This window comes from Dendropsophus ebraccatus, chromosome 1, assembly GCF_027789765.1.
Source record: "Dendropsophus ebraccatus isolate aDenEbr1 chromosome 1, aDenEbr1.pat, whole genome shotgun sequence".
In the NCBI taxonomy this organism is placed as follows: Eukaryota; Metazoa; Chordata; class Amphibia; order Anura; family Hylidae; genus Dendropsophus; species Dendropsophus ebraccatus.
Window position 1 is genome coordinate 138,885,366 of NC_091454.1, and position 13,283 is coordinate 138,898,648.

Here is a 13,283-nt window from a genome sequence, read left to right on the forward strand (position 1 = left end):
TACCATAAGATGAAATGGAAAAATAATTTGCTGCAAAATTAAGGGGGGGGGGGGTTACGCAGTGCACTGTATGATTAAATAGTCCTGCAATCTGTATTTTGTGGGTAGGGGGGTAAAGAACTTTAAAAAAAAGTATAAAATGGAATAAATAAAAAAAATAAATAAGGAAATAACCAGAAAATAGAAACAGATGGAAGGGTGGTCAATAACTGTCTGGTGGGGGATGGTCACATACATGCTCGTGTCCTGTGTCCCTGCCTTTGTGTTATGCTGCCAACAGCCAAACCACTTTAATGTGGACAAAAAGAATCATCAAACATCTGCAGGCTCAAACAAATGCTAGCATATTTCCAAATCATACTCAAAAAGTGTTTTGTTTTTTTCCACCTGGCAGAAAAATCAAGTAAATACATAGCAAGGCTGCAGTATGAACAGTGCAAAATCCCACTGTGATCCTTGTCCTGGGCTGAACCATGAGGCGAGCTGCTTAATAGAATAAAAGAGATGGAAAGCTTACAGAGATTCATGGTTTATTATCATGTCACTACATAAACTTCTAAACAGCTTGTAAAATAAAAGCCTAGCCCACTGTGGAAAGAGAAAGATGTTGTAAACCCTTAAAGAAGTCCTTAATATTGGGCTTTTAGAAAGCAGTAATTGTTTTGTGGGATTCCAGCAGGCACTACAGAGCATGTTCACTTTACAGCAATAGCAAATGTATGTTTCTTTAAAAACTTCTGTGCAATAAAACATCATATGACTTTTCTTTTTTTAATCTTTTTTTCTTACTATGGCGCTTCTATAATACAATGCTATACTGTGAATGTGCTATGGACCACAAGAGTTAAAGGGTCATTGTCGTTATAACTTTCAAAAATCTAAATCATCAGTAGATGTGATATAAAGCAAGTCTGCAATAAACACATTTTTTTTTGTTATCATGGAAAAAACACAACACTTCCTGTTTACTGACTTTTTTTCCTCAAAAAACATGAAATAGTCAGAAAACAGGAAGTCATGTGTATCCCAGGCCATCTGAGCGCTCACAGAGAAGGCAGTCATGTGACTGACAGACATATTGAGTTGTGACCCTCTGTACTGTGGCCAGAATTCCTGTGTTTAGTCTCTTTTTTTTCTGCCTTCAGGAGACTGGACCTGGATTTCTGGTAAGTACAGATTTGTTTTACAGCATGATAACAAAAACAATCAATGTATATGGCAAACTTGCTTTATATCCCATCTACTGTTGATTTAGGTTTTGAAAGTTATAACGACAGTGACACTTTAAAGTGAGATCTGTATTATCTGCAATCCAAGTAATTACAGAATCTGTTGCCAATGGCACTTGTACAGCTCCTGTACCAATGCCACTGCATTGTGTAATGCCCCTATTCCACGAGTCGTTTGAAGGAGCAAACAAGCGCTATTAGCGCTCGTTTGCTCCTCGTTCCCCGCTCGCTGCCGCCGCTATTCAACGCGGCAGGAGCGAGCGGGTGAGTGCGGGAGGGGGCGGCGGGGAGCTGCGGGGGGGCTGCCCGGGGGATCGCTAATCGTCCGGGCAGCCCATAGGATACAGCAGCGCCTGGTGCCGACGCTCCTATTCAACGGAGCGACGGCAGCAGATCGCTGCTATATCAGTCGCTTGTTTTTCAACATGTTGCAAAACAAGCGACTGCAACGATCAGCCGACATGAACGATGTCGGCTGATCGTTGCACTCTATTCCACGGGACGAATATCGTTCGTAGCGGTCGATATCGGCCGAATACGAACGATATTGCTCCTCTAAACGACCCGTGGAATAGGGCCTTTAGGCTATGGACGCCACTGAATGCAATTCCTCCTTCTTGCTTTATACTTGAGAAACAATTAGCATAGAAGTTTGTGCAAGGTGGCTATCAAAGGGAAACTCAGGAGGAGACAAGGAATGGCTTCCCTGGGGAAGCGCCAATGACATAACGGATCATATCTGAACAGTTATATCACTGCAGTCTTTAGTGTATGGGGGAGATCAAGCTTTGTTTCTAAGATCCTGTTTCTTGCCTATAACAACCAATCAGAGCTCAGTTTTCATCATTCACATTGCTCTGGTAACAATAAAACTGAACTCTGATTGTTTGCTATGGACAACAAATAGAATCTTATAATAAGACAGCTTGATAAATCTCCCCCATTCTGATCCAGTGTTTCAGAGGTATACATCAGATATTGCACCAGTGTTTCCCTCCAGTGTTATGCCAAAACATGATGATACTGGGACTACAGAAGACAAAGCTGAAGACAAGCAAGAGGCATGTTATCTCTAGATAAAGTTACCTAAACAATTTCGACAAGCTGACAGCAAAACTACATAGAAATTGTATGCCTCAGCTGGCCTGCTGTATTCCCCACCAGTAAGGGAAGTGACTGTATAATAACACTATGTTGTCCAACTGCTATTTAAGAGTAAAAATCTGTTAGAGAGACACACAGTCCCGTGTCAGTCTCCTAGTGGTACTCTCTAATAACGCATCACTAAAAATAAAATCTATTCAGCAATGGATGATTCAGCACTGGGTCACATCACCCTCCTTGTACTAGTTGCCAGAACCAGAAGTACTGGTGGAACACATCACTGCACAACAGCAGCCCTTCAGTACAGTGAGTAACAAGCCTGTGGAGACCGACTCCTGGCAATTAACTGGACTAATGTTGTTCACATGTACACCTTAGTTTCCATCACATACAAAAATCAATATGTAATGCTGGATCCATGAAATGACTGACATGGGTCTGTCAGCGTTTCACATCAGTGCCTGTTTTAAGGGGAGAAATAGCCCTATGTCCATAATCAGCAATGAAGGCTTCTAACGGGGCCTCTGACAATGATGTGTCCTAGAAGCATCTTCACCGGTATAGCTGAGCAACAAATACATAGGGAGATATTTATCAAGCAGTCAGCTCAGATAGTTAGCAGCCGAGGCAGGACCCCGCTGCGGCCGCTGACTGGCTGAGCGCAGCCAACATGTCATGACCCAGAGTGGAGGGGAGCGGACCCCTGCACTGGAGCCTGGGAGGTAGATGCATGTTTTTATGTTCAGCCACCTCCTCCCTGGCTCTTTAAAAAAAATATATATGTCAGACCCAGGACACATGGGGGATTAGTAAGTCTATAGCTCTCAAACAATACATTTTAAGAAATGCTTAAACATTAGAAAATTATAATTAACATAATGCATCACTATATACTTAAAGTGACTGTACCACCAGGCCCAGGCTGAAGCACTGGAGACGGGCCGACCCACCCCCAGTGGAAAGAAACCCCAGCCCCTCCATGACGTGACTCCATTAGAATGAATGGAACCCTATCATAGATGGGCGGAGGTTTCCTTCCACTAAGGGTGGGTCAGGCCGCCTGCAGTGCTTCAGCCTGGGCCTGGTGGTACAGTCACTTTAAGGCCCTATTTCACGAACCATTATCGTTCCGTGGAATATAAGGCTACGATCAGCAGACATTGTTCATGTCGGCTGATCGTTACATCGTTTGTCTTTCAAACATGTTGAAAAACATACGACTGGAGCGGCAGCAGCAGATCGTCACTATCCTCTATGGGCTGCCCAGATGATCTAGCGATCACCCACGGCCCCTCCCGCACTCACCCGCTTGCTGTCACCACGTGGAATGGCGGTGGCAGCAAGTGGGGAACGAGGAGCAAACGAGTGCTGATAGCGCTCGTTTCCGCCCCACAGTCGGCCCGTGGAATAGGGCCTTTAGTTATACGTGACACAACCTCTTTATAACTGTTGACTAAAACTTCTCTCCCAGTTTCCCCATACACATGAACAATAGGCTTGGCCAAACATTCACGTGCACCCTATGGTGAGGGGAGAGGTAAGCCTCTACCAGACTGTTCTGTTTCTCTCCCCCCCCACACACACTCAAAAGAATAATAGGGTCAGGCAATGAAAATCCATCAGTCTGGTCCCGAATGGTGCATTTACACAGATTTATCTGACAGATTTTGGAAGCCAAAACCAGGAATGGATTTGAGAACAGAAGAAATCTCAATCTTTCCCTTATTACCTGTTCTCTGTTTATAGTCTGTTCCTGGTTTTGGCTTCAAAAATCTGACAGATAAATCTCTGTGTAAACGCACCATTACTCAGTTAAACATATACTAACACACCTAAGCACTCTCCCCACCTATAAATAGAGCATGCTGTACAAAGCTAATATCTGGCCTATGTGTCTCTGTCTATGGAGCCAAGCGTCCAATTAAAAAAAAAAAAGTTATTGATCAGGATGAGCAGATTGGACGAAGAAGACTGATGCAGCCCTAAGTCAAATGCTGAGCTCAGGTTGTTGATTATGAGCCTCACTGTTGTCAAACTTCAACTTTCATCATGCTTTCACAACCTACAGCTGGTAGTGCATGCTGGAGGTTGTTGTTTCACAGCAGCTGGAAGGACAAATTCAGAGTAAATAGTACAGATGAACAGGGCTTTACCTATGGGAATTCTTGTGGCACTGAAATTCTTTTAAATGCTTGCCGGATTTATTGTTACACACCTTTCTGTTTTTTAATGGTAAATTGTAAGCGTGTTTGATGGCATTTATAGGAAATCTGGCTTCCTTATGACAATGGTATACCAAATTGTAAGTGAAATCTTCAATTTCAAAATGTTGCAGGGTTTCAAAGGAATCACAGTTTTAAAACTGGACAGGACCTGTGAATAGAGACTAGGTACCCTTCCTTCAGCCAGTGGGAGACTCACTTCCTGTATCTTCTCTGGTTGACACAACTCCAGTCTTATAACTACACAGCCCACAAACCTCCTCAACCACCACTAATCATTGCATGACACCTTTCTGCCTGTACACAGTATAATGGTGCGTTTACACAGAGAGATTTATCTGACAGATTTTGGAAGCCAAAGCCAGGAATAGATTTGAAAAGAGGATAGATCCCAGTCTTTCCTTTATGACCTGATCCCGGATTATAGTCTGTTCCTGGCTTTGGCTTCAAAGATCTGTCAGATAAATCTGTCTGTGTAAACACACCATAAGTGAAGCCAATCAGCAGCTGGTGAGTTTAGGTAAACTACTAAAAAAAGAAAATAGTAAGTGACACAGCAATAAATCAGGGTCTCGTCTCTACTCCTCACCACCTTGGATAGGGCGGCAGAAGAAGCCTGAAGACAGACACCCTTTAATAAGTTGGTCAGTATACTCATGTGCATATATAACACTACAGAAGACAGGCAATTTTAAGAGCCAAGTTGTAATAAAAGAAATTCATTGTAAAAATCCAAGAAATGTTACAACCAGTAGGTAACTTGTGATCTCTACCTGGCTCCATGAGGGTGCAAACTGTTGTTCTAGAAGACTGGTGACCAGTTTTATGTAAAATGACCCAAAGTATAAGAGTATTCAACTATAATCCATAAATAACCACAGAAGTAATAGTGAAATTCAATACAGCCACAATTACATTTACAGGGAATCTAGCAGAAAACAATGTTTGCTCCTCTCAGATTACATACTGTACAATACCATCCATCTATAAATGCCCAATTACAGCTTCATAAAGGGAAATGTTTAGAAGACGTGTATTTACAAGATCTAACAATATACATTCATACAACAGGTCACAAATACCACACGCTTGTGAAAAAGGTTTTGGAGAAAAAAAAATACTACTACAGAGTCTCCATTCAAACAGAGTTTATCTTTTTTTCAATTTCTTTGCAACATCCAGGTTTATGTTTTTTGTTTCCATTCAAACACTACACAAGTTTTGCCAATGAGTGATTGTACTTTGCTCTGAACAGTCTTGTTCTATCAATAAACTTGGACACTAAATTTGTGCCAATTCAGCGTCAAAATCAGTGTAATTTCTGCATGAAACCCGGTTCCAAACGCCTTTACTGGAGAACCGCTTTCATGCATTTTTACCAAAACAGTCTACCAAAAGTTTTCCAGGAAATAAAGGACATGACAATTTTTAGGGCGTTTCAGCACAGACTTGGCAGAAAATTTTGCCACTGATATCCAAACTTTCAGCTTCTTCATTTGCCAAGTGAACTTGTCCTAGGGTGTTATGCACAGACATATTGTAACTCAGCAAGTTTACAGGGTTCTAATACAACAAACATAAAAAAAACGAAATGAGAGCAACTCAAGCATGCTCAAGTCCGATTGTTCGGCATTTAAATACCGGTGGCTGAAGAAGTTAGATGGAGCTCTAGGGAGTTTGGGAAAACATGGATACAGCCATCTCCGAGTTGCGCTCATCTCTAGAATCTATAGCCATAATGGACATCTATATCATCTCACAGGGACTAAGAAGAAACAGCAAAGCAGCAAAGAAATCAAGCTTTGTTCCATCGGATGGCGTATCATAGAGCTAAGCCATTGCCACAGAAAGCAACACAATGATTTACATAGCTGCTTTATTTTCATCCTGAAACTCTTTGGAACACCTTCCAGACATCTGCTTATCGACTATGGTTTAAAGATATTCAAGCTACACACTAATCCAGTAAAATACGAAACAGCAAGCCACTATGATGCATGTAAAGGCAGGAGAACGTGAAAAAAAATATATTAAAAAAAATGATGATATCACCAGCAAGACAAACTGTTTCCGATAGCTAAAAAACTACATTATTACACATTAAATCCAATAACGTGCCCAGATTCATCACCTCGCCAAACCCTTACCACATTTTGTTCAGAATACCATCTGCTTCTCTACCACGCAAACAACCTCAATTTATTCATTTTTATCAAACAAATACAATGTACGATTCCAGACACTGGTTAGCAAGGAAGGAGTTATAACATATCCTATCCTTAGCCCTAATAAGGAGAAAGTCCACCTGGAATAGAAACTGTTCATGAGATGTCCTTTATAACATGCACACTCAGGACCCCCGAGTTACCATATATAATGGTCAATCACTAAAAAAAAAAAAAATCTTTAATTTGTGTTAAAAAATGTAGCTTTCTTACCCTATTCTTTACAGTTTAATTCAGATCAATTATCGCTATTCACAACAGTGCAATTCACATAAACTATCTTTCAGTATTTTAACATTGCTGCTCCATTAATTTTTTATGGGAGGCACCAGAGATAGCAAAGATCAGCGTTCAGCTATCTAAAGAGAATGAATGAAGTGGTGTCAAGCATGCACATATCGCCACTCGGTTTTGAAAGAAGAGGAATCACAATGTTTAAAAGATGTTGAAGGAACTGTCCAGGGTAAAAACTATTGATAACCTACCCTATGAACATACGGAACCCCTGCTGACCAGCTATTTGGTGTCTGCACTACCGTGAAAAAACTTTTGACTCTTTTCTATTCCCTGAATAGCAGTGGCATCAGGGTTCTACAGCTTCAGCTCCTATTGAAGTAAATAGAAGCTGAGGCTGCATTACCCTGGTGCCACCAATACACAGGGTCAACAGCTTCCAGAAACCAAACAGCTGATTGGCGATTAAATTCATTTCCCTGGTTACACACGACAGAAAAGACGCCGCAGTGTTGTATCATATAACACCTATCTGTGGTTTAGTGCAACTGTACAAGCACCGGGCAGCAGGTTTCCCTTCATAGTATATTATCATTACAAACTGTTGAAGTAAGAATATTTGCTCCTACAACACTAAAGGTCCCCATACACCTCTAGACTTTAGTCAGCCCTTAGTCTAAGATGTATGGGGCTCTCCCGATGGTCCACAGATGGTGATGGTGGAGAGAGGGGTCAGGCGTGATGAAAAAGCACAACTAACCACTTTGTTTCAGAAGAGATAAGCAGCAGCGAGAGCTTTCTCACTGTGGGTTACCGCTCCGATAGAGAACACAGGAATGCTCGGTTATGCTAAACGTTCCTGTGTATGGGAAGGACAGGGGGCAGTGGGGAGAGATAACTGCCAACCAAATGTTTGGCCATCAGTTATTGAAAGTGTATGGACATCATAAAGTGTCACTGTCGTTATAACTTTAAAAAAAATCTAAATCAGCAGTAGATGTAATATAAAGCAAGTTTGCAATTTACATTATTATTTTTAGTTATCATGGAAAATACATCACTTCCTGTTTTCTGACTTTTTTTTTCTTCCCCCAGGCCATCTGAGCGCTCACAGAGAGAATGCAGTCATGTGATTGATGGACATATTGAGCAGTGACTCTCTGTACTGGCCGGAATTCCTGTGTTTAGGCTAGGTTCACACTGCGTTTTCAGCATCCGTTTAACGGATCCGTTTTTTTTAACGTCCAGAAAAATAGGGTCAGCAACGTTTTTTGGTCCATTTTGGTCCGCCAAAAAAAACGGATCCGTTTCTTTTTATAATGGAAGTCAATGGAAAAACGGATGCACACAAATGAATCCGTTTTTTGCAATCCGTTTTTCATGTGTTTTTTTCAAAAAACGGATGCGTTAAACGGATGCTGAAAACGCAGTGTGAACCTAGCCTTAGTCTGTTTTCTTTTTCAACCAGCACAAGTCAGAAAATTTCTCTTCTGGAGACTGAACCTTGCTGGACCTCACGCGTCTCCACTCTCCATGCAATGAATTGACGTGTCAATTCTTTGAGCAGAGAGCAGTTTAAGCTGAGGTGCGCGAGCCCTCTCATAGACAGGCTATGGCACACTGAGGCACAATTCCACTACAATTAAGGCCCTATTACACGGAACAATCATCGGCCGTATTCGGCCGATAATCGTTCCGTGTAATAGAAGGCAACGGTCATCTGACATAAGCGATGTCGGCTGATCCTTGCTGTTTGTCTTTAAACATGTTGAAAGACAAATGACTGTGATAGCAGCGGCTTGCTACCACGTATAATAGGAGTGGCAGCAGCAGACCACCACTATCCTCTATGAGCTGCCCGGACGATCTAGCGATCACCCGGGCAGACCCGCAGCTTCCCCTGCACTTACCCTCTCGCTGCTGCAGCACGTGATAGTGGGGAATGAAGAGGGAACAAAGAGCAAACAAGCGCTCGTTTGCTCCTCCAGTCGCCCCGTGTAATAGAGGCTTTACTCAGTATGAACATACCCTTACCGGGAGCCAGAATTGGACCAGATAAATAAAATTTAATAGTGGATTAAAAGACTTCCTATCTGGGGTCTTACTTGAATACACAGCCATTGGCAGTATATATGATAACAGAATTTCATACAGCAGTTTAATCCCCTGCCATTCTTTTCCTCCTCGCCAACTTCATTTCCATGGGTGCCGTAATGATGTGCCCCTATATCACCACTGCAGCCAGTTACTGGCATCAGCTGTACACAGTATGAGGGGGCAGTGATTGCCCGCAGCAGGGATGTGAGTATACCGGCACATCATAGCAGTCATGTAAACAAGGTCAACAGGACTGAGAAGAGGATGATCAGACAATGCCATGGTCTACCCTGAACTCCACAGACTTTAGCCCAGCTGAGACTGGCCACAGAGGTAGACACTTCCTGTTATATAATCTATCCTTTATTCATTGGGAAGCACAGGGCTGGGAGTGTCAGGATCCAGGGGAGAGGAGAGCTGGGAGGGGAAGGTAAACAAGAGATTGTTGCTGGCTGCCAATACAGCCTGATCCACAGCAGGCAGCTACTACAACCGTGCCCCTCAGTGGGGAGCCTGGCAGCTACTACAACCGTGCCCCTCAGTGGGGAGCCTGGCAGCCACTGCAGCCGTGCCCCTCAGTGGGGAGCCTGGCAGCCACTACAGCCCTGCCCCTCAGTGGGGAGCCTGGCAGCCACTACAACTGTGCCCCTCAGTGGGGAGCCTGGCAGCCACTACAGCCGTGCCCCTCAGTGGGGAGCCTGGCAGCCACTACAGCCGTGCCCCTCAGCGGGGAGCCTGGCAGCCACTACAGCCGTGCCCCTCAGTGGGGAGCCTGGCAGCCACTACAGCCGTGCCCCTCAGTGGGGAGCCTGGCAGCCACTACAACCGTGCCCCTCAGTGGGGAGCCTGGCAGCCACTACAGCCGTGCCCCTCAGTGGGGAGCCTGGCAGCCACTACAGCCGTGCCCCTCAGTGGGGAGCCTGGCAGCCACTACAGCCCTGCCCCTCAGTGGGGAGCCTGGCAGCCACTACAGCCCTGCCCCTCAGTGGGGAGCCTGGCAGCCACCACAGCCGTGCCCCTCAGTGGGGAGCCTGGCAGCCACCACAGCCGTGCCCCTCAGTGGGGAGCCTGGCAGCCACTACAGCCGTGCCCCTCAGTGGGGAGCCTGGCAGCCACTACAGCCGTGCCCCTCAGTGGGGAGCCTGGCAGCCACTACAGCCCTGCCCCTCAGTGGGGAGCCTGGCAGCCACTACAGCCCTGCCCCTCAGTGGGGAGCCTGGCAGCCACTACAACCGTGCCCCTCAGTGGGGAGCCTGGCAGCCACTACAGCCGTGCCCCTCAGTGGGGAGCCTGGCAGCCACTACAACCGTGCCCCTCAGTGGGGAGCCTGGCAGCCACTACAGCCGTGCCCCTCAGTGGGGAGCCTGGCAGCCACTACAGCCGTGCCCCTCAGTGGGGAGCCTGGCAGCCACTACAGCCGTGCCCCTCAGTGGGGAGCCTGGCAGCCACTACAGCCCTGCCCCTCAGTGGGGAGCCTGGCAGCCACTACAGCCCTGCCCCTCAGTGGGGAGCCTGGCAGCCACCACAGCCGTGCCCCTCAGTGGGGAGCCTGGCAGCCACCACAGCCGTGCCCCTCAGTGGGGAGCCTGGCAGCCACTACAGCCGTGCCCCTCAGTGGGGAGCCTGGCAGCCACTACAGCCCTGCCCCTCAGTGGGGAGCCTGGCAGCCACTACAGCCGTGCCCCTCAGTGGGGAGCCTGGCAGCCACCACAGCCGTGCCCCTCAGTGGGGAGCCTGGCAGCCACCACAGCCGTGCCCCTCAGTGGGGAGCCTGGCAGCCACCACAGCCGTGCCCCTCAGTGGGGAGCCTGGCAGCCACTACAGCCGTGCCCCTCAGTGGGGAGCCTGGCAGCCACTACAGCCCTGCCCCTCAGTGGGGAGCCTGGCAGCCACTACAGCCGTGCCCCTCAGTGGGGAGCCTGGCAGCCACCACAGCCGTGCCCCTCAGTGGGGAGCCTGGCAGCCACTACAGCCGTGCCCCTCAGTGGGGAGCCTGGCAGCCACTACAGCCCTGCCCCTCAGCCTGGCACCAGAGAGCAGTGGGGGCATATATGGCACATAGCAATGCCCTGGCAGCACGTCCACACATCACACCGCTCACAGCCGGATTCCTCTCCATTCTCCCCTCACAGCATCTCAACCACTTTCGCTTTCCGGGTCCCCTCAGCCGCCTCCTCCCCCATCAGCAGGGTACCTCACTCACCCCCAGGGTGCCTCCAGAAACCCCGGACATATATGAGCCCCCTCTGCCAGCCCCACCCACTCTCACCTCGCTTGTTAAGGTCATATCCCACCAGCAGGAAATAATCTGCCAATCTCGCCATGTCCCCGTTCCCCGGGCCTCTCTCTCAACCCCGGACTCCTCCCGCCGCCGCCATCTTTCCTGCCAGCCCGGCCCGATACTGCGCATGCACGAATCCTGTACGAACGGGTGGGGTCTACGGGGACACGTCATGGGGCGTGGCAGGGCAGAGGTCAAGAGGCGGGCACACCACGTGTCGTCTGCAGTGAGAACTCTGCTTATTGGCAGCGAGCCCCGCGGAAGTGGGCGTGTCTCCAGGGATTTAGGCGTGGTGACGACGGTGATAGGCTAATGAGGGGCGTCAGCCGCCTGTGGGCGCTGTCATGTGGAGGGCAGAAGCTTTGGTGACAGAGCGGAGAGTGTTATTGGGAGGTGCCGGGGCGTGACGTGGGACCTGCTACATGTTCTGTCAAATGTCACGGGCCACTCAACTGCAGAGAGTTCAGACGGAAGCCAGAAAGGCCGAGTGTGATGTATGGTTCCTGCTGCTGCATTCCATGTAGTCACCACATTCCCTAGGAGGCTCTCACTGCGGCTTTCTGCACATCCAGGGTCCATTCACACGTACAGGATCTGTGGTGCCGATTTATGCAGTGTTTCATCGCTTAGTTACATTGCTGTACGTGTGAATGGACATGTAACGTATATGTTTCAGTGTTTATAGTGAGAAACAAAAAGAATGAACATCCTGTTATAAACGGATCGCAATACACGTTTTGCTGTAGATAAGGCTTGGTTCACACCTTCATATGGGGAGCTCTGTAGGAAGTGTAGTTTGCAGGATCTGAGCAGATATAAAAATACTGCAGTCATTTTTCTGTCTGATATATTACAAAATAAACGGACACCTGATGGAAAACCGACGGACCTTACTGGAGTCAGTGTTTTCAGAATCCAATCTACAGCAAGGTTCACACTTGGTTTCTCTATTTCCAATTTCAGTGCGTTTTATTTTAACATAAAAAAACATAGTCAAGCCAGTGTAGTCTCTTCCCTTGGGCAGGGTAGGCAGCTGCCCGGGGACCATTGACTTATAGGGGCCCCTCTGCCCTGCCCAAAGGGAAAGACGGCTCTGCATATGGCTGCCAATCAGCTGTTGAGGGCCACCGCTGGACCCTCACAGTGACTGACTAACACTGGCAGCGGGAGTCCTCACCAGCTGATCAGCAGTGCGGCAGCAAGGGGCCACGGCACTTCCTGTTACTTTTAAATGACAGTGACAGTCAGTGACATGATCTGTAACAGCAAGTTCTGTCAGCTGACACTTCTGGCGCTACTGATCAGCTCTGCTGAGGGCAAGGGGTCCTTAGCCTCTGCCAGAACTCGCTCTTATAGATCACTAGAAAATGTACCCGGCGCTGTCAGTGTGTTAATTAGATTTGTTCTAAGGTGCCCAGGAGGCCAATCTAAAGGTATTGTTTCATCAGTGGAATTAGTGTATACTTGTAGTGCATAGTTGGAGGGGTTCTGTATACCTACAGTGTATAGTTTTTAGGGGTCCCGCATATCTGTAGTGCATAGTTGGGGGGTGGGGGGGGGGGCTGTATACCTATAGTGTATAGTTGGGGGAGTCCTGTATACCTGTAGTGTATAGTTGGGGGGGGGGCTGTATACCTGTAGTGTATAGTTGAGGGAGGTCCTGTATACCAGTAGTATATAGTTGGGGAGACTGTATACCTGTACTGTATAGTTTGGGAGGTCCTGTATACCTGCAGTGTATAGTTGGTGAAGGTCCTGTATACCTGTACTGTATAGTTCGCGGGTCCTGTATACCTGTAGTAAATAGTTGGTGCTGTATACCTCTAATGTATAGTTGGTGGAGGTTTTGTATACCTGTAGTCTACAGTTTGAGGGTCCTGGATACCTGTAG

At 47.1% G+C, this 13,283-nt stretch overlaps 1 protein-coding gene across 3 annotated transcripts in view; it reads right to left on the reverse strand.

The window, feature by feature from the left end:
- Positions 1 to 11,536, reverse strand: part of SBF1 (SET binding factor 1) — an 89,985-nt gene extending 78,449 nt beyond the window's left edge. For all 3 annotated transcript variants that reach the window (XM_069979677.1, XM_069979669.1, XM_069979686.1), the window contains exon 1: positions 11,381 to 11,536. In XM_069979677.1, the coding sequence (XP_069835778.1) occupies positions 11,381 to 11,435 (55 nt within the window). In that variant the 5' untranslated portion in view covers positions 11,436 to 11,536. The remainder of the gene's footprint in view (positions 1 to 11,380) is intronic.
- Positions 11,537 to 13,283: the final 1,747 nt, after the last annotated feature.